Genomic DNA, 25,329 nt, shown 5'->3' with positions numbered 1-25,329 from the left:
ATATCGAGTGGAATATTTTGTTAAAAAAATTAATAAGTCAAAGAAGAACATTGATTTCTGTGCTTGGATCAGTCACTGGTAAAGGTAAGAATCCCTGTACATGATCACCATTATAAATATGCTATTTTACTGTTGGTCTTGCATTATTGATTTTGCATCGTCGGATTTGAGATCGATGAATTTATTATATCTGAGATATTGTTATTTGATTTTGAGCATGAGTATATTATGTCAATATATATGTATCAGAGATTGGTGGCATGATTATATGGATATGATATATCTGAATTGATCATAATGCAAGTCCGAATTGATTTGATGAAATCAACACAAATGATTAAATGAAAAGAAAGAGATGTATGGTATGGACTAGCCTTGTCATATGGAACAGCCCACCAGAAGCTTATGCCTGGGACAGTCCCTACTGGCTTACAGGTGGATCAGTCGGTCAGGAGCTCATGCCTGGGACAGCCCGCCAGGAGCTTATGCCTGAGACAGCCTCTCACGGGCTTTCATACGTCGGACAGCCGGCCAGGAGCTCATCCTGGGACAGTCTTGAAAGACTTTTAAGTGGATTCGATCCGGATGATGATTGAGGTATAGACTTGGATAGTCCAGAGCCAGAAAGAAAATGTTAAAAATCATGTGATTATGAAAAGAGAAATGAAAGATAAGGCATGAAACAATTGTTGAACAAAAGTGTTTCACTTGTTAACATATGATGATGCATCTATTTTGACAAGACAGAAAATTTATGAATGTTTACATTATTCTGGACATTGAACATGAGATTTTATATTTTACTGCTTATTCTTATTTTCAGACTATATTACTATATCAGTGTGATATGAAAATTCTTACTGGGCTGTAAAGCTCACACCCCTTCATCTTTCTTTTCTTCTTAGAGTTACAGGATGCTTATGATTAGCTATGGTCTGGATTTACGGGTAAGCAGAAGGATAAATAGAGTGTCATAGTATCTGATCAGAAAATTGAAAAAATTTAAATTGTAATTATGCAAGATTTTATGAATTATTATTGAAATTAAATATTATGGTTGATGAGATTGTAATGATTTAATTTGACCTTGCATATTCTTTAGGACTTGCTCTAAGGAGTGTGCGGCTATCACGTATCCGACCCGGATGTTGGGTTCGGGGCGTGACATCATATTGATAACGCAGCGAATTGATGGCCCAACCAGTTGTATAATATAATCTCTCTTTCGCTCGCATCTATACACACGCATCTTGGGAATTCAAGCAGAGCCGCAAGCTTAATTCATTAAATTTTGGACCCAAATAATATATCAACCCCGTAACTTTTTCTCACTGTCTAATATAGGGTTATCTATGTGTACATGGATTTCTGCAAGAGTTGCTCCTCGAAATGATTCAAGCTACAGAGTTGTTTACATTTGTGATGACTTATCCATGCGATGGACATATATCATTGGAATAAACTTTTATTACTTAAAAGCAACTCATGATGGGAAAACAAAGTTTATAAAGAGAGTTAAATCACACTCTTTTTCTTGGTGATGCAAACGGAGGAAAGAATACCTTCGCCCAGTTTATTTAGAAAAGGATAAAAGAAGGTGAATCACACTTTGAGGCACATTTAATTCATGATATTTCTCACAAAAGCTGAACCGGATTCTCTTCCTTTGCAGCATCTTCCAAGCAGGTTCTCCCAACGGTCGGAGCGGATCCTTCTCATGGTCTTTAGAAAAGGATAAAATAAGCTAAATCACACTCTTAACGCACATTTAATTCATGATCTTTCTCAGAAAATTAAAGCATGCTACTACACTTGGTGAACTGGATTCTCCTCCTTCTCAGCAGCTTCCAAGCATGTTCTTCCAAGGGTCAGACCGGATCCTTCTAGCTTCTCTTGGGTGATTTCGTCCAGCCTCTGCGCCATCTCCGGACTCAGATGGTTCCTCCAATCCCCCACCTTCCCTTTCCTAAAGAAAGACGCCAATGTTGGAGGAGCTGTCGAGACTATGGAGTTCATTACACCAGTAGTATTTATCTCTAGGTTGCTGAGCTTCTCAAAGCTACACAACCTTATGACCTCCTCCACCATCCCTTCCTTCTCTTCGTCCGGGGAGAATGGACATCCCATGAACTCCGCCATTCTTTTCACCTTTGCCACCGGCTCTTCCATCAGCTCCTCGTACATCAAGAACAGCACCTTGTCGGGCCTTCTCAAGCTCTCCTTCCAGTACCCGAGAGCGTGGTCCCATATCAGCCCAAACGGGGAAACGCCCTCGCAGAACATCTCGAAGGCCTTCGTCAAGGGAGTCGGCTCCTTGGACGTCTTTGAGCTCATCTTCGCGTTGAAATGCCACCGGGAGACGATCGCATCCTTAGGGTCTCGGCAGATGTATATGATGCGGCAGCCGGAACCCTTGATCGAGTCCGATAGCAGAGAGTAAGTCGTGTTGGAGCTGAAAATCCGAGGAGAGGGCAGGGCATCAACCATGGATTGCTGGCCATCAAAGAAAAGGCTGTCCAGGTACTCCACGCACTGATGGGGGTTGAGGCTAAGGAGCGGGTGGTGAGCCAAAGGGTGTTGGGTTCGAGTCATGATGGCGAAGGCCCTGCCTTTAGCCAGGTGGTTCCGGACTTGGGGTAGCTCACGAGGAGGAGGTCATCAGGGCGGGCCGTGGAGCGTTGCCGGACGGCGAGGATGTCCCCGAGGAAGAATTCAGGGATCCAGACGCCTTGGTATTGGCCGGACTTGGGGTAGCTCACGAGGAGGAGGTCATCAGGGCGGGCCGTGGAGCGTTGCCGGACGGCGAGGATGCCCCCGAGGAAGAATTCAGGGATCCAGACGCCTTGGTATTGGCGGAGGCGGGTGGGAATCAATCCTTCATCTAGTGGGAGGGTGGAGATGAGATCGTCGTATTCTCCCGACTGTTTCGGAGTTTGTTCTTATTAACTTAAAATTATGATAATGAACAACCTTCGTATCGTGAATCTCCTGCGTAAATTTATAATTTTTTTATTATTTATATTTTTAATTATATTTTTAATTTTTTTATCTCTCATTTTTTTAATTTTTTTCGTACGCTTCTCAATTCTTTCAATAATAAAATTAATAATATTGACCATCGTCCATCACTACTATCAATAATCGCAGTATCTTCGAATTCGAGATGGAGTAAAAATATAGCAATATAATGATAAATAATAATTTTATGAGATATCGATTGGAATCTTAATGAGTGTACTTTCAATTAAAAATATACGGAATGTTAGATGATCAATATCTATTCTTTGAATATAAAAAATAATTAAAAATTTATAATAAATTAATATTATTCAAAAAAAATGATTTATAATTAATCATATATTAGATAACTATCTTTTAAATCTTAATTATTATTTTTAAATTTTTTATTTAATTATCAAGTATAGATAAATTCAAATAAAAAAAAATCAAAAAGTCTCGACAATAAATTTCACAGTAATATACGATCTTTAATGTTATTTTTTTTCAAAAATATATATATTTTTTATTTTTTTTTCTCTCTTCTTTTTCTCTTCCGAGCTCCTCGGCCCCTGAGTCGTCGACCTCCTCCACCCTTGGCACTGCTTTGAGTCGCTGGACCTCAAAGTCTCCCACCTGATTAAGGCTCTCGAAGATGAAAAAATATAAAAAAAATCGAAAGAAATGAAGAAAAAATCAATGAAAGTAAAAGAAAGATAGAAAAAATTAAAGATAAGATCTTTTTCCACCTCACCGTCCCATTAGGGACTGATATGAAACACCATAATTTTGCATCGCATTGGTGAAGAAATTATTCTATTGCATATCATTTTTTTCTTTTTTTTATAAAAAAAAAATCTTATCTTTCACTAATTTTTTAAAAATTTTCATCAAAAACTCATCAAAATTATCGTTTGACGAGTGAATTCAATGCGATATGAATGGAGGTACTACAAAATCTGCTCTACCTATCAAAGTCCTAATCTTTTTATTTTCTCCTGGCTAAGATAGTACTAACAAACAAAAACAGCAATCTTTGTGCGTCAAGAGATGACAAAGTTAAAGAAGAAGCAAATACCAGAAGCCGTTGCAAGAAATTTAGGAAAGAAAAAGAAGAGGAGAAGAAAGAAGGAGAAAGCAAGTGTTTTGCTTACGAAATCGTGATGACGACAGGAGCCATCGACATTGCTATCCTAACATGGCGTCGCATCTATTTCTTTGACATCGAACAGTGTCGTCTTTCTTCGTGGCCGTATTCTCTCTCGATCTTTTTCTGTTGCCTCTCTCTTTCCTCCGTAAATTTAAGAAAGAGGAAGGAGAGGAGAAAAAAAGAGAGAGAAAGTAAGTATTTTGCTTACGGAATCGTGATAACGACAGGAGCCTTCAACGTTGCTATCTTCGATGAACATGGCATCGCATCCATTCCTTTAGCATTAAACGGCATCATCCTTCTCCATGGCCGTATTCTCTTCCGATCTTTCTCTGTTGCTTCTCCCTCTCTCTCCTCCATAATAAATAACTTGTCAAATAAAAAATTTTTATTGAAAAATTTATATATATATATATTAGATTTGTACAATATGATTTGATTGACAACCGGCAAAACCAAACCTTTCAACCTCTCCCGTGAATCGTGCCCCCCGCCCCCACCCAAAGGGAAAAAATAAAAAAATAAAAATCCCCACGAAAGGGGTATTACAATGGTTTGATATTTCTTCTCTAACATGATTAGGGACAGGGGTTGTATATTTCACTTCAAATAAGGATATACATTCCTTCGCGTGAATCCACCGTTGGATGAAGTAATATTCTCAGAATGATCTGTGCAGATGATGAAGGAAGATATTCGGACTACTTTGATATCTAATGCGATGTGCGATCTAACGGTCAATATTGCGAAAAAAAAAAAAAAGAACAACCAGTTTTTTGCATGAAAGATGAAGCCCGAACCAGTGCGAGATACGAATCTTGAGCACCCCCAAGGATTTTTTTTTTTTTGCTAGAAGACCCCCAAGGATTGAATGCGACCAGCAATGATATAATTTCCCTTGACACGATGTACAACCTACCACGACGGGGCCCACAGTTTCATAATGGATCCTTCGCAGTGTCTTGGGACCCATTGTTTATTTCATGCAGCTGTCCCCAATGAGTCCAATCATGTCCTGGCTGCAGCTTGATTATTTCTTCGTGTGCGATGCTACCGTGCTGAACATAAATAAATTGACATATTCTGCCTTCACCCGAACAATAGACGCGAGTCCCAGCGTAAGAAAACTCTATCTCAAACCCGATACGTAATACGTGGATATACTCTACTGATACTGTAAAGTCACGAAAGAATGGTGTTAACTTATAGATTATTGAGTTATTGATATCTATAATTGTATAACTAATTTATAAATTTATTTATTTTTATTTTTATAAATTATACATCATACTTTTTCGAAGTCGGACCGTTATAGCCAAAGAAGGAGCTCTGAAGGAGAGAATTCTTATACAGCCAGCTCGCATATGGTTCTGCGGCACACATACCACAAGATAAATTTTGATACTTTAGATATTCTCTTTTATGTTATTTTATTTTTTATTATCTAATATAATATTTTTTATGATATCTTGATACTCTCATATTCGGACGATGTGAGATCACCAGTGACCCCACACTCACATGGAGCAGCATCCGACTCTCAGAGTTAGCGACCTGATAGAAGGCTTGCTCGGCTCACGGTACCTCTGACTCGACTGGAGGATAAAGAGCTCGTCCACATTCAGAGCCGCACATAAGTATTATATATCTTCACAAATATGTTTAAATTTTAGCCATTTTAGAGTCTAATATTTATTGTTCAAAATAAATTTTGTACACATTTACAGAGTCTAGGTGCCTTATGTGGTTACCAGTGTCACCTGACAATTGATGCCGGGGCCGGTGAACGAGTTCTCCAGTTGGCCATTGAGGCTCGTGATGCAGCCTAGAAGATGTTCCTGATAAGTCAAAAAAATTTAATTTTTAAACTAGCTTAGAATCCCGTACGATGCAAGGTATGTATTTATTTCTCTAAATAATATTTTTATAAATTAAAAATCTAATATTTTTCTCTCGGGATCTCTTGCAGAAAAAAGTTAATGTCCAACTTAGAATTGTCAATTATATCGGTAAGTCAATCCGAGGAATTTATCACACAAGTATTCAATTAGTTTGGACTTGCTTAGTATTGAATTGGGATAAAAAAAATGGTTCTATAGAAGAGGTTCATGTTTCTTTTGTTAAGATAAGGACAAATGATCTGATTTGTGATTTCATAAGAATTGAGTTAGTCAATTCCATTATTTCATATATCAAAAAAAGCTATGATAGGACAAGTTTTATATTGATTTTTGATAATAGATTAGATTATAATAAATATCAATCCTTTTTATTCCAAGATGAAGATTCAATCACGTGCCCAATAATTATAGATGATATCAAATATTCTAAATGAAAGCTTAAACTCAAAATATTTAAATAACATAATAATAAGAAGTAACATAATTATTTCTATCTTTTGCTGATAGAGAAATTATTTCTTAAATCAACATTTTCAGCATCATCATCTATTTGCATCACACGTATATTTCTTTTCTTCATAGTCATATCAATAACAGAAATTTCATCCTAGTCTACTTCAATCTGCAAAAAAAAATTTAGTTATCAATTATTAGAATAAAATATATAAATATAATCATCCATATGTAAAAGAATAAAAATACATCACTCACAATGGGTTTTCCTTGATTTTTCTTACTTTCTGATTCGTTGCATGTATCATTCGAAACTATTTTAAGAACAATGTAGCTTATTCCTCCTTGTTTGAGATTGTATTCATCAATTTTAATTTGAAAGATATAACTTTTTTCTATAACTTTTTTGATTTCTACGGGAACAGTAGAATCATCATCTTTCTACACGAAAAGAAATACACGATTCGATAGTGTCAAGTAATTTATTAGATAAATAAAATATGAGATATATACTGTATATACCTTATCCATGCATAATTCTTTAGCTGATTTATCTATTACCGTTGAGCAACTTTATCAAAAAGGACAAACGATGCAAATCCAATATAATCCTCCAATGAAATTATAATCAGTATCTAAAGAACAAAAACGAATAGAACTAAATTAAAATTTATTATAACTAACAAATAAAAAATTATAACGGACACAAGCAAGAGATGTGATATTAAAATATCTAATATATAAATTTTTAATTTTTTTATAATCTAAAGTATATATTTATCTTTTATCAGTAAATTCTAAATATCACATAGGAAACAAACCTTGACATTAGATATTTAGGCTCTATATTGCATCGATCACACTAGAATCCAACATCAGTGCATTTTACTTTTTTCTGACAAACTTGATATGCGGTATCGCACCATTCATATCTTATTTTGATATCATTAATTAGAGCCTCACAATTAAAGATGATCTCCTATAAATCAAATAATTCAATATTTAATTATGATTATATATTTTTAAATATAAATATCAAATTTAAAAAATTTACATGATATATAAATGAAGTTTTAGCATTACATAATTTCAATCACCTGTCCATGACAATTCTACTCGATAGATTTTATGTCTTGAATTGTCATCATTTTAATAGACAATGGATCAGCAAAAGAAATTTGTGATTGGCTTTGAAATATAATCTGTTGAACATCATTTATACATAATAAATCTTTATCTAAAAAAATTATCAAATTTAGTTAGTAGTTTGTCATATATAAAATAGTTTAACAGTAAAATAACGAATAAGTAAACAATACCTATGATTAAAGCTTTCCACTTCAGGTATATCCAAGTTGATATAAATTTTTGTTGTACTGATAGAGGAAAGATAATGCTCACCTATAATATAAATATCTCATTAAGAATAAAATTCTAATATAAAAAAATTAAAAATATCTTTCAAATATCTCGAAATATTTTAACCATTGTTGATGTTACAATTAGAACTGGATGAGTGGAATTCTATAAAATTTTAGCTTCATCTATGTAGTCAGTAGCATTATCCCAGAGAGTTATCTTTATCCTCAGTCTACTACAATAATATCAGATTGAATTAGAAAGATAAATAATATATTTTTATATAAATTATAAAGTATATGTTAAGCAGAATGCATACTCAAGCATCAATAGCTCTAATTTTTTTTTTTTAACATTAGAGTTCTGAGCATGAACATTCTCCAAAAATCTAATGGTAATCAATTTTTCAATAACATCTGCAAAATATAGAAAGTATTTATTAGTTTAATAAAATAATCAGAAGATTAAGTAAGATATATGTAATTTTTGTTCTTACCTCTAAGATAGATATGATTATCAACTCGATTCATCATTTCTTCATAATTTATGAAATAGAATTTGTGTCAAGGTGGACATATATCATCTTCTAATATTTTCTTCAATTTCGTGGTCAGTAGAAAAATGATCTTCTTATCATTCTTTATAGGACGATACATTCCATTAGTGTGTATAACTTTGAGATTAGTAATAAGATATATATGACCTTCTTCAATAAATATACGAAATTTATGTATAATATTTTTTTCTGATTATAGCATGCATATGGTTACCCTAACAAACCAACAAATCAAAAATAAAGTATTACTAATTATTGCAAGAAAAATATTAATGAATGCAAGAATGAAAAATATTTATAAATGAAAAGAAAGGTACCCCTTCGTCAATAATAAGTATGTCCAAACTTATAAGATCATTGTTCTTTATGTTAATTAAATCTCATATTCTGTCAATTCTAACTTTTATCTTTCAGTTGTTTCTCTCATTTGTTAAATCACTTAATAAATTATATTATATCTTATAGTTGATCAAAAATATGTAATAAATATATATTAATATCTACAGAATAATTAAAATAAATATGAAATCGAGATAGAAATATTAAGACGTAATTACAAACTTTATAAATTTAAAAAAATCTCTTTATAAATAATATTCTTCGTTGAACAATAATCATTGGAATGCTCACTGTTATTTATCAATATTTTTAAATCATTTTTGCTAGTCACTCTAGATAGTGCAACGTATAGCTGTCCATGAGTAAATACAGGCCTTGATAAATATATTCTAACTTGTTTTAATGATTGTCCTTGACTCTTATTAATAGTCATGGAAAAATACACAGAAAAAGAAAACTGTCTTTGCTTCAATATGAAAGGCCATTTAGATTCAGTTGGAGACAAAACCACTCACAGAATAAACACACGATCGCCAATGTTGCTTCCACTGATAACTTCAGCTTCTATAATCTTAAAAAATAATCTTGTAATTATCAATTTAGTACCATTATAAAGACCAACACTTTGGTTCAAATTTCTTAGTAACATCACTGGCACCCATACCTTTAACTTTAACTTATGATTTGAAAATCCAAAAAAATTTAGAGAATTAAGAAACTCGATAGGATTTAAAAGATCTTCTTCTGTACAGTTAGATGATGTCTTGCAAATTAAATATGCACATAAGTAAATAACTTCTTCTGCAGATATTGAAGAAAGTATTCTCTCATTTAGTACATCAATAATTTTATTTGTAGGTGCAAGAGTCGCTCTCTCATTTAAATACTCTCTATCAAGTAATTTTGAACTCAAATCAAAATAAATAAATACTCTGTATTATATCATTATGTGGATCATTCTGTGATATGATGATAAAATTCGATGAAAATTCAATCAAATAGTCCCCATCTCCATCATCAATATCGTGATTGCCAATTTTCAGTATCCAATTACTGAACTGAAAAATATCTTGAACATTTGTAATAGAATTTTCACCATTCACCAATCTCATATTAGTTTGTAATTTGAATACATGACAATAGTTTCATAAATATGATCTATTAATAGAAGCTTGAACAATATCTTTGGCCTTTAAGAACAACAGGCAAAATTTGTCTAAAATCTCTATCAAGAAGTACTACCTTCCCTCCAAAAAGTTTATATATATTCTCAAGATCTACGTGCCATAAGATATCTCTTAAACTTCTATCTACAGCTTCGAAACAATATCTATGAGCCATTGGAGCTTCATCCCAGATAATAATTCTTGCACTTATGATTAATTCTGTGATATGACTATCAGATTTAATCTCACAAATAAAATTCTTGTTGATAATTATCGGAATACGAAATCTTGAATGTATAGTTGTCTCGCCTGGTAGAAGCAAAGCAGCAATGCCTGAAGATGCAACAACTAATGCAATTTTTTCTTCAGCTCTAATTGCAGTTAGAATAGTCTTATAAACATAAATTTTTTTAGTACCACCATATCCATAAATAAAAAACAAACCATCACTATTAGTCGAGATTGCTCCTATAACAGTTTCGTAGATAACCAACTATTCAATATTAAGATCAGTAAATAATTTTCTATGCTCTTTCATAACTTCTTCAATATTATAAGATAATTCTTCTTGAATTAGGTAATTTTGTCTCTGATCAAGAAGTCTTACATCTGGCAAAGGTAATTGAGGAAAGTCTTTCAAAGACCTACCACCTTTAATTAACAGCTGTTCAATTTCATGAGGAGCATAATTTTTTATCTGTGATTCTGACAATTGCAATCGATCAAATTGGATAACCTGTCTCTGCTTATATACAATATCCTCATAAACTAATTTTCAATTATTCTCTTAAAGTTGTAATGGATCCGATACCTGACAATATAAAAGCATTATAACAAATAGAACTCTCATTTGTAGATCTGTTGCCCAACAACCAGCTTCAGTCAAATATTCATTCCATTCTTTATTCGAATCTAACAAACCAAGAGCATGACATGCATCTTTAAAATTTGGATATGTGATACTATTTACAGTACGAATATCCTCATAATATGTAGGTCCTTTTACAATATTCAATAGCATTCGTAAATAAAATCTCTCACCACTTACAGGATGTGCATAATATATTCTTTCAATACATCTTTCACATAATCTTCATTTCCATTCCTTCACATTACTATGCCATACCCAATAAATTAAAAATGCCGTATAAGTTAGTGTCCTTGCATCCTCATATTTTTAATTCATCTTCATCCACTCTGTGAACATGATATCTTCAATTTGAAGCTGATTTACTACATTAAGTAAATTAGCAGAGTCATAAAAGTAATGGACTGTTGATCATGAAGATGAAAATTAAGTCTCTCAACCCTGGGCTCATAATAATTAATACCAAAATCAAATATTCTCCAAGATGCTTCAGAAGCTGAAATGTAGAGGTAATCTAAAAATTACTTGATCTCATCCACAACTAGTCTATGATCCTCATTGTTAATATTAGAATTTTCTCTAATTTTCTCTAAGATTATAGTTGCTCGATCTGAGCCTTTATTGATGTACTTGAATAGATATTTAATTGATCGAGAATGATTACACCATTCAACATTAATATAAGCTTGATATTTTATCAATAATTCGACATTATAAGGAATGACATAACGATTATCAAGTAATATTCTATTTTTTTCGACTACTCTGCTGTCATTCCTTTGTCGATATACTGAAAAATCATCACTATCAACTATAGTTGTTTTATTAAACTTCTTTGGAAAGTGTTTTGTGCATTTGTTATTCATCATGCAAGGAGAAGAAGGATTTACAACCCCACAAGGACCATGAATCATAAATTGCTGGACAGCTTCAAAAGCAATTGGATCATTCTTATCATCAAAAATTTTGGCATTGATGATACGATCTATATCCACAGCAGAAGGATATTTATCATTATCATGAACGAACAGAAGAATATGAGCATATGGAAGCCCTCTCTTTTGAAACTCAATGAAATATACAACTACATAAAAGAACATAAATAAAATCATATTTATAAAATTAGAAAATTAATAATACAATAACAAAAATATAATAAAAAATTAATAGAAAATAAGAAATAATATAAACCTGCTATAACTCTTTCAAATATTTTCTCATACTTCAGATCGTGAAGAAGTCCATCTAATTTTATTTTAAAAATCTGTGAAATGATATCAGGATGTTCAGAAGGCTGTTGGCCTGGTATATTTTTTAAAAAATAATTAATCTCGGGCCATTTAGGATTGCAAGTAAATGTGATAAATAAATCAGAATAACCTATCCATCGATAAATTGCCATAGCATCTTGATAATTCTGCATAAAATATCTAGGACCACTAGTAAATGAGGAGAGCAATACAATACGTTTACCAACTGATGAAGCTCTAGTATCCCCTCTAAGAATAGCATCTTTCAACCCACAATATAATTCTGATCGTAGCTGAGGTTGGTTCTTTTTGACCCAACAAAGACAGCTCTCTTCAACACAAGTATAGCAATCAACAATATATTGCTGAAATAATCTGCCTCCCCATAATAATGTATAAGCTTCAGATATTCGATAATGCAATCGTTAAGCATAAAATTCTCTTATACTCACATTTTGACGTTTTTGTTGTTGTTTTCTAGTAACACTTCTTCTTACAATTTCAGTATGAAAACCATCCTCACCATGTGGAAAAATTAATGGATATTACATTGCCATAAAACTGGGATGTAATTTATTGATACGATGTAAACTATTAGTTTGATGTTCAATAATAATATCATAGCCAGAAGAATGCATATTAAAATTACCAACAATTAGTGCAGCAACCTCAGAACATGAAGGGCTATTATATTATCTTGTATTCATATTTCTATCACTCAAAAATTGAAGTTTGACCTTAGCAATATCAGATTCTTGAAATTTATTATGTGCCATTTGAAAAGCTCGGACCAAAGGATTGCAGCTGTCCAACATTTGCATCAAATCTCCGATGATATTAAGATCTAGAGAATTTGATGCACTATTCATGGTTAAACAACTAACTCTGTTAGAGATCTCATTATCAATGTCATAAATGTATAATTGAGTAAATTTAGGTTTGTTGCCCTTAATAGGTAACAATGACCCGATTTTATGATGGTTTTGACTATTCAGATAGAAAATATAAGGGCCTGAACCATAATTAATAGAGTTATCAATATTTTCTTCCATCGAAGTAAAGAAAAAAATAAAATTATATATTCTTATATTTTCTCAAAATCTTGCTGACTTTCGGCCACCATCATAAGAAAGTAGTTCATCGAGCACCTGAGGTATATTTTTGAAAAATGATAGCTTCACTCTACCATCTGAGTAGCATAGAGAAAATTTAGGATTTGAAGGTTTTTTTGATTTCACTGTTCTCTCTTCATACCACATACTAGCACCACATTGTTCACATACACAGTTAGGCTGACCAAAATTTCAAGATTGAGTAAATCTTCCTAAAAATAATGTATGTAAGATTTAACTTAAAAAAACTAAATATAATCATTAAAATTTAATAATAATAATAAAAATAATACTAACTTCCAACCAAAAGATTAAGTACAGGTGCTGGTCTTAGGTTAGAAGTTCCAGCTAAATCTTTCGGACCACAAAATCTCTACCTCACATTTTTTTGGATAAAATTTATAGCTGAAAAAATAATATCCATAATAATACTTTTAAATATTTGATATGTTAGAAAATATGTCTCGATAAAATATTACCTATATCAGTAGAAGTTTCTGATTGTATTCTAATAATATTAAGATCTCTATTTCCTTTTCTTTGATAATATTAGCCATCTTCTAAATCTTGTATTTCATGATGAATCCATAACCGCTATAGAAACATCAGTAAAAGTTCCCTCATCCCTGTCGACTGTTGTGATGTTCAATGTTTAAGTAAATCATAATCATATCTATACAAATCATACCAAGAATAAGACAATGAAGTTATTCACTATACTATAATATTAAAAAGATAATTATAATAACAATCAATATTATAAAATAAGATATTACCTAAGAAAGTTATCAATAATAAAATGCATGAATTACTAACAAATACTAACAATGCTTAATAACTGGTAGAGTATTGCAAAGATAACTTGACAATACCTAAAAATATTACCAACAATAAAATAATAAAATGATTCAACATAAAATATATGAGTTACCAACCTAATCCTTCAAAAAATTATAATAATAATCAATATAAAATAACAATCAATATAAAATAAGATAATATCTAAAAAAATATCAATAATAAAATAATAAAATTATTCATCATAAAATGCATGAGTTACTAACAAATAGTAATAATGCTTAATAGCTGGTAGAGTTAAGTAAAAGATCAGAAAACAAAACCGTGGTGGAGATGGGATCTCAGGTTGGAGCAGTGGCGGAGGCGGACGGAGGCAGGATCTCAGGTTGGAGCAGTGGTAAAGGCGGGTAGAGTATTGGAAAGACAACTTGACAATATCTAAAAAATTACCAATAATAAAATAATAAAATGATTCAACATAAAATATATGAGTTACTAACTTAATCACTTCAAAAAATTATAATAATAATCAATATAAAATAACAATTGAAGGAAAGAAAGAGATGCTAAACACTTAGAATATGCTGGGAATTAATTTAATAATATAAAAATAGTGTTGGGGAATACCGACCGACCCCGCTCACGCCGACTTATAATCGGGCATACCCGACCGACCGATCGCCGGACGACATTACCGACCGATTAACGGCTCTCTGCCGACTGAGGATATGTCGGTCGGGCAGACCTTTTTCGCTCTCCCGACCGACTGCACCAGGGAGTCCGATGGCCGACTCTCGCAACAAGCCCGACTGACCGTCGGAGGGGTCCGAATCTCCACCCGACGCCACTCAGCTGGCCACCGACCTAAGGTCGACCGACTCCTCCGATTGCCGTACTGCTGCCAGAGACTGTCAGCCCTGACAGCAGCATGCGGCACTGCCGCCTAGGGGCATTATCCCGCCTAGGGTATTGTCAACCCAAGTGATTTGACAGCCCCACGACGACGTGACACTTTTACGGTGACTCTGACAGTCTACAGTGAGTTGACAATTCCTCAATTGTCTGCGTCATTAATGACGGCGCTATACTACGCTCCACTATATATATCGGGGAAGGCTACAGTGCTACAGGCCCTTCGAAACTCACAGGCTCGCCCCCTCTCCTTCTCGTTGAGTTCTTTGCTTTCTTCTCACTGTTGCCTAGTCTCCTCTCTGACTTGACCGTCGGAGGGTCCCCGCCGGAGCTGCCTCCGGTCAGCGTGGACTTTCTTTTGCAGGCGCTCGTTCCCGACGACCAGGCGACGAGGGGATTGGCCGCAACAGATTGGCGCGCCAGGAAGGGCTCAGTAGACACTAATGACAAAGATAAGAGTTCAACGATCGAGAGTCACCGGATCGATGAGGCGCTCTTCCCACCGGGAAGAGGCCTCCCCTCCACCCTCTGCGGCGGAACCCAGCTCTCCGCACCCCGCGGTGACCACGGAGGCGCAGATCGCGGCAATCGTACGGCAGATGACCGTGCTGACGGACACGGTCAAAAGCCTCCAGCAACAACCGGCACGGCTGCCGCCATCACCGATCGGGCAACCGACGGCGCGTCCGATGCCCTCCAAGAGCAGCCACCGACGCCCGCATCGATCTCTATCGCCTCCGTGCGAGCGCCTGCCACAGCGCTCCCACGGAGAGGAGGAGGGGCGGCTGCGGCGCGATGCCCGTCGGTCCCAGCAGCCTTCTCCCTCCCAGCTGGAACGAGCGAGGAAGGAGAAGCGACTGCGAACGCCGTCCGCCTCACTCTCGAAATCTTTCGGAGACTCCACTCCTGGGGTCTCCCAGCACCGACGGACGGACGACTACGAACGTAGGTTCGAGGAAATCGACCATCGGCTTGCACAGTTGCAGGTGGACGGACAGAAGTCTTCTAATGACGTCGACTTCCAGACCGCCCAACCTCTCTCCCGACTCATTCTCGATGAACCGATCTCCAATCGGTTCAAGATGCCGCACGTGGAGCCCTACGACGGCTCCACCGACCCAATCGACCACCTGGAGAGCTACAAAGCTCTCATGACGATTTAGGGGGCAACCGATGCTCTCTTTTGCATCGGCTTCCCCGTCACGCTCCGCAAAGCTGTTAGGGCCTGGTACTCTGGTCTTCGATCGGAAAGTATCCACTCCTTCGGGCAGCTCGAGCACTCTTTCGTGGCTCACTTCAGCACCAGTCGGAAGCCACCGCGAACGTCGGACAGCTTTTTCTCCCTCAAACAGAGAGAAAATGAGACTCTCTGACACTTCGTGGCGTGATTTAATACGGCCACGCTCGAGGTCCGGGACCTCAACGAAGACATGGCTATCTCGGCCATGAAACGGGGGCTGAGGGCATCCCGGTTCACTTACTCCCTGGACAAGATCCTACCCCAGACGTATGTCGAATTATTGGAGCACGCGTACAAGTATATGCGTACGGATGAAGGAGCCTCTGACCGGCGCTCGACCGAGTTCAAGGGCCCAAAGGAGAAGCGAAGGAAGGGTCGGGACCCCGCCGGACCAAGCAGGCCCCCGACCGATGGTCGGGTCTCGCCTCCGCGACGGAATCAGAAGTCGCCCCGACGGCAGACTCCAAGGCCGACACGCCCCAGGTATGACTCCTACACTCCTCTCTCTGCTCTCCGTGCGCAGATTTTGATGGAGATCGAGGGGGAAGAATACTTGCGGCGGCCTCCACCTCTGAAGGCAAAAGGCCTCGACCGATGGAAGTACTGCCGATTCCACCGGGGCCACAGCCACAATACCGAGCAATGCATCCAGCTTAAGGATGAGATTGAAGCTCTCATCCACCGAGGGTATCTCGATAAATTTTGAAGGAACCCGCCGACTCGACCAGTGGCCGACCGACGACCCCAGCCGACTGAGGAAGCGACCACTAATCAGCCGACGGTCGGGGTCATCAATATGATTTCCAAACGACTTGGTCCGGGGACGTCTGCTGGAGGGGAGCCCATGAAGAAGCTGCGCCCGGACGACGTGATTACTTTTACGGAAGAAGACGTTCGGGGCATCCAAACTCTCCACGACGACGCTGTCGTTGTCTCGGCAATAATAGCAAACTATGATGTAAAAATTTTTTTTGTAGATAATGGAAGTTCAACAAACATTTTGTTTTACTCGACCTTCTCCCGGATGCGACTATCAATCGACCGACTCAAGAGGGTCCCTACGCCCTTGATAGGCTTTGCCGGAGATGCCGTCGCGACGGAAGGTGAAATTACCCTGTCCGTGATGGTCGGCACCGAACCACGACAAAGCACGATTCATTTGACTTTTGCAGTCGTCCAAGTGCCTTCGGCCTACAACGCCATACTTGGAAGATCCGGACTAAACACCCTCAAGGCGATTGTCTCAACGTACCATCTCTTGGTTCGGTTTTCGACCAGAAATGGAGTCGGGGAGATGCACGGAGACCAACAGCTCGCTCGCCGATGCTTCTAGATCTCCGCTCAAAGCGACGAGTTGAGGGGCCCCCTGACAATTGACAAACTGGACCAATGGGAGGAGGAAGAACGGGGCTCGTCGGCCGAGCAGCTCGTGTCGATCCCGATAGCGAAAAACCCCGATCGGAAGGTATGGGTCAGGTCTCAACTACCCGACCCAGAACGGCAACGGTTGACGGAGCTGCTGACGGCCAACGCCGACATATTTGTTTGGTCGACAGCAGATATATCGGGCGTCCCCCCGGAGACAATAACCCACCGACTCAACATCGATCCGACGATGAGGCCGGTGAGGCAGAAGAAAAGATCTTTTGCTCTCGAAAGGTAGAAGGCCATCGACGAAGAAGTGGACAAGCTGCTCGAGGCGGGCTTCATCAGAGAAGCCACATATCCCGATTGGCTCGCCAATGTTGTCATGGTCAAGAAAGCCAACGGAAAGTAGAGAATTTGTATTGACTATACCGACCTGAATCGGGCCTGTCCAAAAGATAGCTTTCCACTTCCAAAGATCGACCAGCTGGTGGATGCGACGTCCGAATTTCGACTGCTCAGCTTCATGGATGCCTTTGTCGGGTACAATCAGATTCGGATGGCGTCCGAAGATGAGGAGCACACTGCCTTCGTGACCCCCAAGGGCCTCTACTGCTATCGAGTAATGCCCATCGGGCTGAAGAATGCCGGCGCCACCTATCAACGACTTGTCAACAAGGTCTTTAAAGATCAAATCGGGTGCAACATGGAAGTATATGTGGACGACATGCTGGTGAAAAGTGAGCAGATTCTGGATCATGTCCGGAATCTCGAAGAAACCTTCCGCACTCTACGACGACATCGAATGAAGCTGAACCCGACTAAGTGCGCTTTTGGGGTGACCTCGGGGAAGTTTCTCGGATTCCTCATTTCTCAGCGAGGAATCGAGGCTAATCCTGAGAAAATAAAGGCAATCATCGACATGCGCCATCCGAACACCAAGAAGGAGGTCCAGCAACTGAACGAAAAAATCATCGCTCTCAGCCGATTCATCTCTCGATCGGCTGAAAGGTGCCTCCCGTTCTTCAAAACTCTGAGGCAGGCGAAGGGCTTCTCTTGGTCGGATGAGTGCCAACGGACCTTCGAGGATCTGAAGAGGTACTTGGCTTCCCTGTCGCTGCTTATAAAGCCAGAGGTCGGGGAGACATTGTATCTCTATTTGGCCACCTCCCCTGAGGCGGTCAGTTCGGTGCTCGTCCGAGAAAGCGAGAGCCGAACCCATCAACCTATCTACTATACCAGCAGAGTGCTCCGCGGTGTGGAAGCTCGATATTCGGAGATGGAAAAGATGATTTTCGCCCTGACCGTCTCCACGCAGCGACTCCGCCCATACTTCCAGGCGCATGCCATTGTGGTTCTCACCAACCAGCCCCTGAGGGCGATATTGCGCTGACCTGATACTTCGGGATGACTAGCGAAGTGGGCGATGAAGCTCAGCGAGTTCGACATACAGTACCGACCGCGACCTGCCTTAAAGGCCCAGGTCCTGGCCAACTTCATCGCCGAATGCCCGACGGCCGACCAAGGGTCGGAAGGTATGGACCCGGGATGAGACGCGATCTCCGAGCTAGACCCGGTCTCCACCTGGGTACTGCACATCGACGGAGCTTCAAACGCTCAGGAGAGCGGGGCTGGGTTCCTGCTCACCAACTCGGATGGGGTAATCATCGAGTACGCCCTCCGATTCGACTTCAAAGCCTCCAATAATCAAGCCGAGTATGAAGCGCTCCTCGCAGGCTTGAGGATGGCGAAGAAACTTGGGATCGACAGCCTCCGGGCATTCTCCGATTCTCAGCTGATCGTGGGGCAGGTCAAAGGTGAATTCGAGGCGCGAGATCCAGCTATGGCCAAATATCTCCAAAAAGTGAAGGATCTCGTAACGCGCCTCAGGTATTTTGAAATTTTCCACATCCCTAGGTCGGAGAACGCCCGGGCCGACGCACTCTCCAGGCTGGCGACCTCGGCTTTCGACTCTTTGGGCCGGACGTTCGTGGAGAACCTCGAGCAGTCGAGTATCGACCAGGGCGAAGAGGTGCTACAACTGACAGCTGAACCAAGCTGGATGGATCCGATTGTCCGGTTCCTGACTGACGGGATCAGCCCTGAAGATCCTATGGAGGCCAGGCGGCTCCGATGGTCGGCCTCCCAATACGTGATCATGGATGGCCGACTCTACAAAAGGTCGTTCTCCCTTTCCTTGCTCAGGTGCTTGGGACCGATTGACGCAGATTATGCTCTCCGAGAAGTGCACAAAGGAATCTACGGGAGTCACTTGGGGGGCAAATCCCTAGCCTACAAAGTCCTGCGACAGGGCTACTACTGGCCCACCATGAGGAAGGACGCGGCTGAGTTGGTCCGAAAGTGCAAACCATGCCAGAAGTACGCCAACGTACAACACCGACCGGCCAGCCAAATTGCTCCTATTGTCGCTCCATGGCCCTTCGCTCAGTGGGGGGTCGACATTCGCGGTCCTTTCCCTCCAGCATCGGGCCAAAGAAAGTTCATAGTCGTCGCCATCGACTACTTCACCAAGTGGGTGGAGGCCGAGCCCCTGGCGCAGATTATCGAGCGGAAGATGGAGGACTTCGTCCAAAAATCCATCATCTTTAGGTTCGGACTGCCGCATACCATTGTCACCGATAATGGGCGATAATTCGACAACCGAGACTTCAGAGACTTCTGCGTCAGGTTTCACATCACGCACCGACTGACTTCAGTCGGGCACCCACAGTCCAATGGCGAAGTCGAGGTGACCAACCGGACCATACTACACGGGCTCAAAACCCGACTGAATGAAGCCAAAGGCCTCTGGGTCGACGAGCTGGGCTTCGTTCTGTGGGCTTACCGAACGACCCCCCGCATTCCGACCAGAGAGTCGCCTTTCAGTTTGCCCTATGGGACGGAGGCGATGATTCCACTTGAGATTGGGCTGCCGTCTACCAGGGTCGAGCGGTATCAAGAGCCGGACAACTCTGATTGCCGGAGGACCGACCTAGACCTCCTCTCCGAACTGCGGAACGAGGCCCAACTTCGTATGGCTTCATACCGACAGAAGGTAGCCCGATATTACAACGCCAAGGTCAGACCAAAGCTTTTCAGGCCTGGGGACTTAGTCCTGAGAAAGGCAGAAGTCTCGAAGCCCCTGGACCAAGGGAAGCTGGCTCCGAACTGGGAAGGGCCCTACATGGTAGCAGACACCTATGGGCCGAGGGCTTACCGATTGGAGACTCTGGAAGGGAAACCCATTCTCCGGACCTGAAATGCCGACAACCTGAAGTTGCATCACCAATGAACTTTGTATTTGTTCATTCAGAATACAAATCCAATTTCAAATTTTAGAGTTTTAACTCTTCGACTGACGATCGGCGCTCACCAAGAAGGTCGAGTCCCGACGTCCCGACTCGGACTTGGTGTCTGCGTGAAACCGACGGCCCAACCGCCGACGACGTATCGGGCGCTCACAAGGGCCGAACCATCCACGGCGACGGGAGTTGACACTCCTTCTACGGTCGAACTTTCGGGCCAGACTATCGGCTAACTTACCGATTGAGCCCCGACCAAAGAAAGGCGAAAAGGCTTACGCGACCGCCGTCGCGACTTACCGATCGAGCTACGGTCGGTCGAAGGATATTCGGCTTGCCACCGTCTATCACACGATGCGACCACAGTCGCATTCATGACTCACCGACCGAGCTACGGCCGACCGAAAGATATTCGGCTTACCACCGTATATCATGAGGCGCAGTGTAAATACCCGACACAAGGGTATCGGGATCCGACTTATCATCGTTTCCCTGACTAAACGCGTCGAACAACATCCGACTGAACGCACCGGAAGGGATCCGACTGCCAAACTTTATCCAACGGTCGGTCGGCTTTCGACTCAACGAACGCGCCCGACTCACAACCGGGCGAAGGACGCCCGACTTAGGCCCTCGACCATCGAAAGGCCGATTCAAAGTCGGAACTTATTCTACCTTCGTGACGGTACGAATTGCCGAACGTCCTAACTGATCTATATGGGTTAGCGACTTACGTGTTCGGACGCATTCCACGACACATCAAAAGAGAAAGACAAGCAGAGGAAAAAAGTTTAAGTCCAAGACTTTGATATTCATTGAAGATCTAAATAGGCTTTACAAAGTTGGGCCGAAGCCCGAATACAAGCCGGAGCAAAAGCAAAAAAAGAAAAACAAAAATCGACTAATCATCGGAGTCGGCCTCCTCCATTGGATAGCGACGGGGGACGGTCGGCGAATCCACTCTGGCTTCGGCAGTCGGGGCCGCCTGATCTTCAGTAGCCTGCTCTACATCTTCTTCGGCTTCTGCCCTGGTGGAAAGGCCTTCCGACACTGGTTCGGCCGTCTCCTCCGCAGTTGGGGCCTCCGATTCCGACAGAACTATGCTGCTGAGATCAAGCTCCGGGTACAGGCTTCGAACGGCTTCCCGAGCATCTTCATACCCGACCCGATACGAAAGGAAGCCGCTCTCCAGAAGCTCTTCTCGGTACTCTTTCGAGTCACGGAAGTCTTCGACGGCCCGACCCATGGCCTCCTTCGTCGACTCTGCTTCGGCCTTCGCAATGTCTGCGTCGGTCTGGGCGATGGACAAGCCTTCTTCGGCCTTGGCAAGATTTTCGAGGCTTGCTCGGAGCTGCTCGCGGTCGGCCTCCAGCTCCTTGGCGAAGTTGTCTCGCTCGTACCGAAGCCGACGGACGGTCCGGGACTTCTTCTTTGCGTCGTCCCTGGCCGACTGCAGCTCTGACTCCGACGTCGCCAAAGCTCCCTTGAGTCGGGAGACCTCCTCTGTAAGTCGGGAGACCTCCCTCTCAAGTCGGCCCTCCAGTTCGATCGACTATTGCAGCTGGTCGACTAGGACGGCCTTGTCGGCTTCAACGGCCGCGACCTTGTCCCTCCAAGCCGCGCGCATGTCGCCGAACTTTCGGTATCCGACCTCTAGCTCGGATATATTGAAGACCAGCTGCACAAAACAAAACCAACCGTTAAGGAACCAAACTTATGGGAACTGCCTTAAAGGCAAAGAAAGGAGAAACTCACCCGGATCATCATCGAATAAAATGAAGACAGCATGTCGGAGACATGCTGGTTCTTCATCGCGTCGATGTCGGTAGGAAGGAGGAGCGCCTGGCACAGTCTTCTGGCCAAGTCATGGTTGGCCAGGCCTGACGCACCTTCGGGGAGCGGGAAGTCGGTCGATCCTCCGCCAGCCGACCGTCCTTCGTCGCCCGACGCCATCGGGGCCTTCCCTCGGTCGGACGCCCAGGCCCTGACGTCGGAAATCGACAGCAGGCTTGAGCCCGACCGAGTCTAAACCGACGGTGCGGCGGCAGCAGGTGCTGGTTGCTTGGGTTCGTGAGCCTCCTCCCGATCTTCCTCCGCCTGCTGGGCGGCCGGCGCACCATCTATGGACTCAGCAGCCCTTCTTTCGGGCGAAGCGGCACCCTCGCCCGATGATCCGTCAGACGGGACTTCGACAAGCACTGTCGGCGCCGACAGTGCAATGATGGGCTCCGCCCCTGACCCGGTAGGTTTGCTCGGCGGAGCTGCATGGGGCCTCTTGGGAGGCCGCGACGGTCCGGCCCCTTGCACCGGCCTCTTTCGAACGGCGTACTGACATACGTCGGCTGCCGTCAGTCGTGATCTCGGCGGCATATCTGCAAAAGGACGACAGATGGTCAGTACCGTAAAGAAGGAACAAAAAGAAGAAAAAGGGCCAGGAGAACGAAAAACCGACCTAGGCGGGGGACCGGGCTAAGGCCGGCGTCATACAGGGCCTGCTCGGTGACGAGCTCACTCTGCTTCGGCACTGAGATGTCCTTCAGTCGGTGGAAGTCCTCCCGATCTTCGACCTCCACCCGACTGTTCTCGTTCGGCTCAGTTTGGGGATTCCCCCAACGGACAGGGAACCCCCAAGGAGTGGAAGATGATGCAAAGAAGAACTGGTTCTTCCATCTGTGAATGGACGACGGAAGACCAGTAATGAAGGAGAGCCCCTTCCGAGGAACGAAGTACCACCACCCTCGGGCTTTAGGGTGGGGTCGGAGGACGAAGAAAGCTCGGAAGAGGGAGATCCGAGGATCGATCGGCAAAAGCCGACACAGAAGCGCGAAGCTGACTATCAGCCGAACTGAGTTCGGCGTGAGTTGTGCCGGGCACAGCCCGTAATAGTCAAGGATGTTTCGGACGAACTTCGAAACCGAAAAATGAAGGCTGGCCCGGAGCTCCTCCAAGTAGAAGGCCACCTGGCCCTCAGACGGGCTGTTAATCCGACTGTCGGCACCAGGGACGAACAGCCGAAACTGCCCCGGGATGCGGTATTGCTTCCGAAGCCGATCGACGTTCGGCCCCGAAAGTGAAGAAATCTCCACCTCCGGGGTCGATCGAGTATCGTCAGTCGGCTCTCCCGACCGACCACCTCGTGGAGACGTTCTGGCCATGGACTGAAACAAACGGTAGGGAATAAAGAGGAAGGAGATGGTGAAGATGATGATGGCCCTCGAAAGAAGGAGAAGGAACTACTAAGAAGAACGGAAGCGGAGGAGAGTACCTGGAATGAGGACTTACGCGCGCAGAGTCTCGACAGTGAAATGAGGAGGGTAAAAAACTGAATAGGGGCAACCCTGTATATATAGCGCCCCCCGATGGTCGAGATGAAGGCACGACCAACGAGGACTCCCCAGATCTTGCCACGTGGCGTCATCCGGGCTGCCCATCGGCCCGACGGTTCGACGCACCTACCTTCAGATCGAGCCACATCACCTTCATCCGCTCCAACGAACCCATCCCAATGGCCGCGCGCCACGTGGCATAAAGGCTGCGACGTTTCGTGTCCCCGAAGGGATGGCGGAAACGGCGGTTCCCCTCCCGATGGGACGAGACGTCTGACACTGACAGGACGTCTGACACCGACGGGACATCCGACACCTGCAGAACGTCCGACGCCGACATGACACTTGACACCGACGGGACGGGATACCTGACATCGACATGACACCTGACACCGACATGACACCTGACGCCAGCGAATCGCTCGGCATTCATGAGACGCCTGACATCATATCGACCCATGGTACGGTCAGAACTTGGCACACAGTAAATCCACTCCTTTTCGCCCGTCATTGCTGCCCAAACGAAAGCATTGGCCAGCGCATCGTCCGACTCAGGAGTGGAGGGGGGCAACTGTTGGGGAATACCGACCGACCTCGCTCACGCCGACTTATAATCGGGCATACCCGACCGACCGACCGGCTGACCGACCGATCGACCGACCGATCGTCGGACGATATTACCGACCGATTAACGGCTCTCTGCTGACTGAGGATATGTCGGTCGGACAGACCTTTTCCGCTCTCCCGACCGACTGCACCAGGGAGTCCGATGGCCGACTCTCGCAACATGTCCGACTGACCGTCGGAGGGGTCCGAATCTCCATCCGACGCCACTCAGCTGGCCACCGACCTAAGGTCGGCTGACTCCTCCGATCACCGTACTGCTGCCAGAGACTGTCAGCCCTGACAGCAGCATGCGGCACTGCCGCCTAGGGCATTGTCAACCCTAGTGATTTGACAGCCCCATGGCGACGTGATACTTTCACGGTGACTCTGACAGTCTACAGTGAGTTGACAATTCCTCAATTGTCTGCGCCATTAATGACGGCGCCATACTACGCTCCACTATATATATTGGAGAAGGCTACAGTGCTACAGGCCCTTCGAAATTCACAGGCTCGCCCCCTCTCCTTCTCGTTGAGTTCTTTGCTTTCTTCTCACTGTTGCCTAGTCTCCTCTCTGACTTGACCGTCAGAGGGTCCCCGCCGGAGCTGCCTCCGGTCAGCGTGGATTTT

At 42.6% G+C, this 25,329-nt stretch overlaps 1 protein-coding gene across 1 annotated transcript; it reads right to left on the bottom strand.

The window, feature by feature from the left end:
* Positions 1-1,552: 1,552 nt before the first annotated feature.
* On the bottom strand, positions 1,553-24,605 carry LOC105058279 (uncharacterized). Its single transcript, XM_073249094.1, is given in 6 exon segments — positions 1,553-2,606; positions 2,609-2,938; positions 22,011-22,320; positions 22,372-22,446; positions 23,008-23,140; positions 24,379-24,605. Coding segments are annotated over 6 exon segments (1,875 nt in total). The 3' UTR covers positions 1,553-1,806.
* Positions 24,606-25,329: the final 724 nt, after the last annotated feature.

The sequence above is a fragment of the Elaeis guineensis genome, chromosome 15, assembly GCF_000442705.2.
Source record: "Elaeis guineensis isolate ETL-2024a chromosome 15, EG11, whole genome shotgun sequence".
Taxonomy (NCBI): domain Eukaryota; kingdom Viridiplantae; phylum Streptophyta; class Magnoliopsida; order Arecales; family Arecaceae; genus Elaeis; species Elaeis guineensis.
Note: the sequence above shows the minus strand (reverse complement) of the source record. Positions and strands in the feature narration are given on the sequence as shown.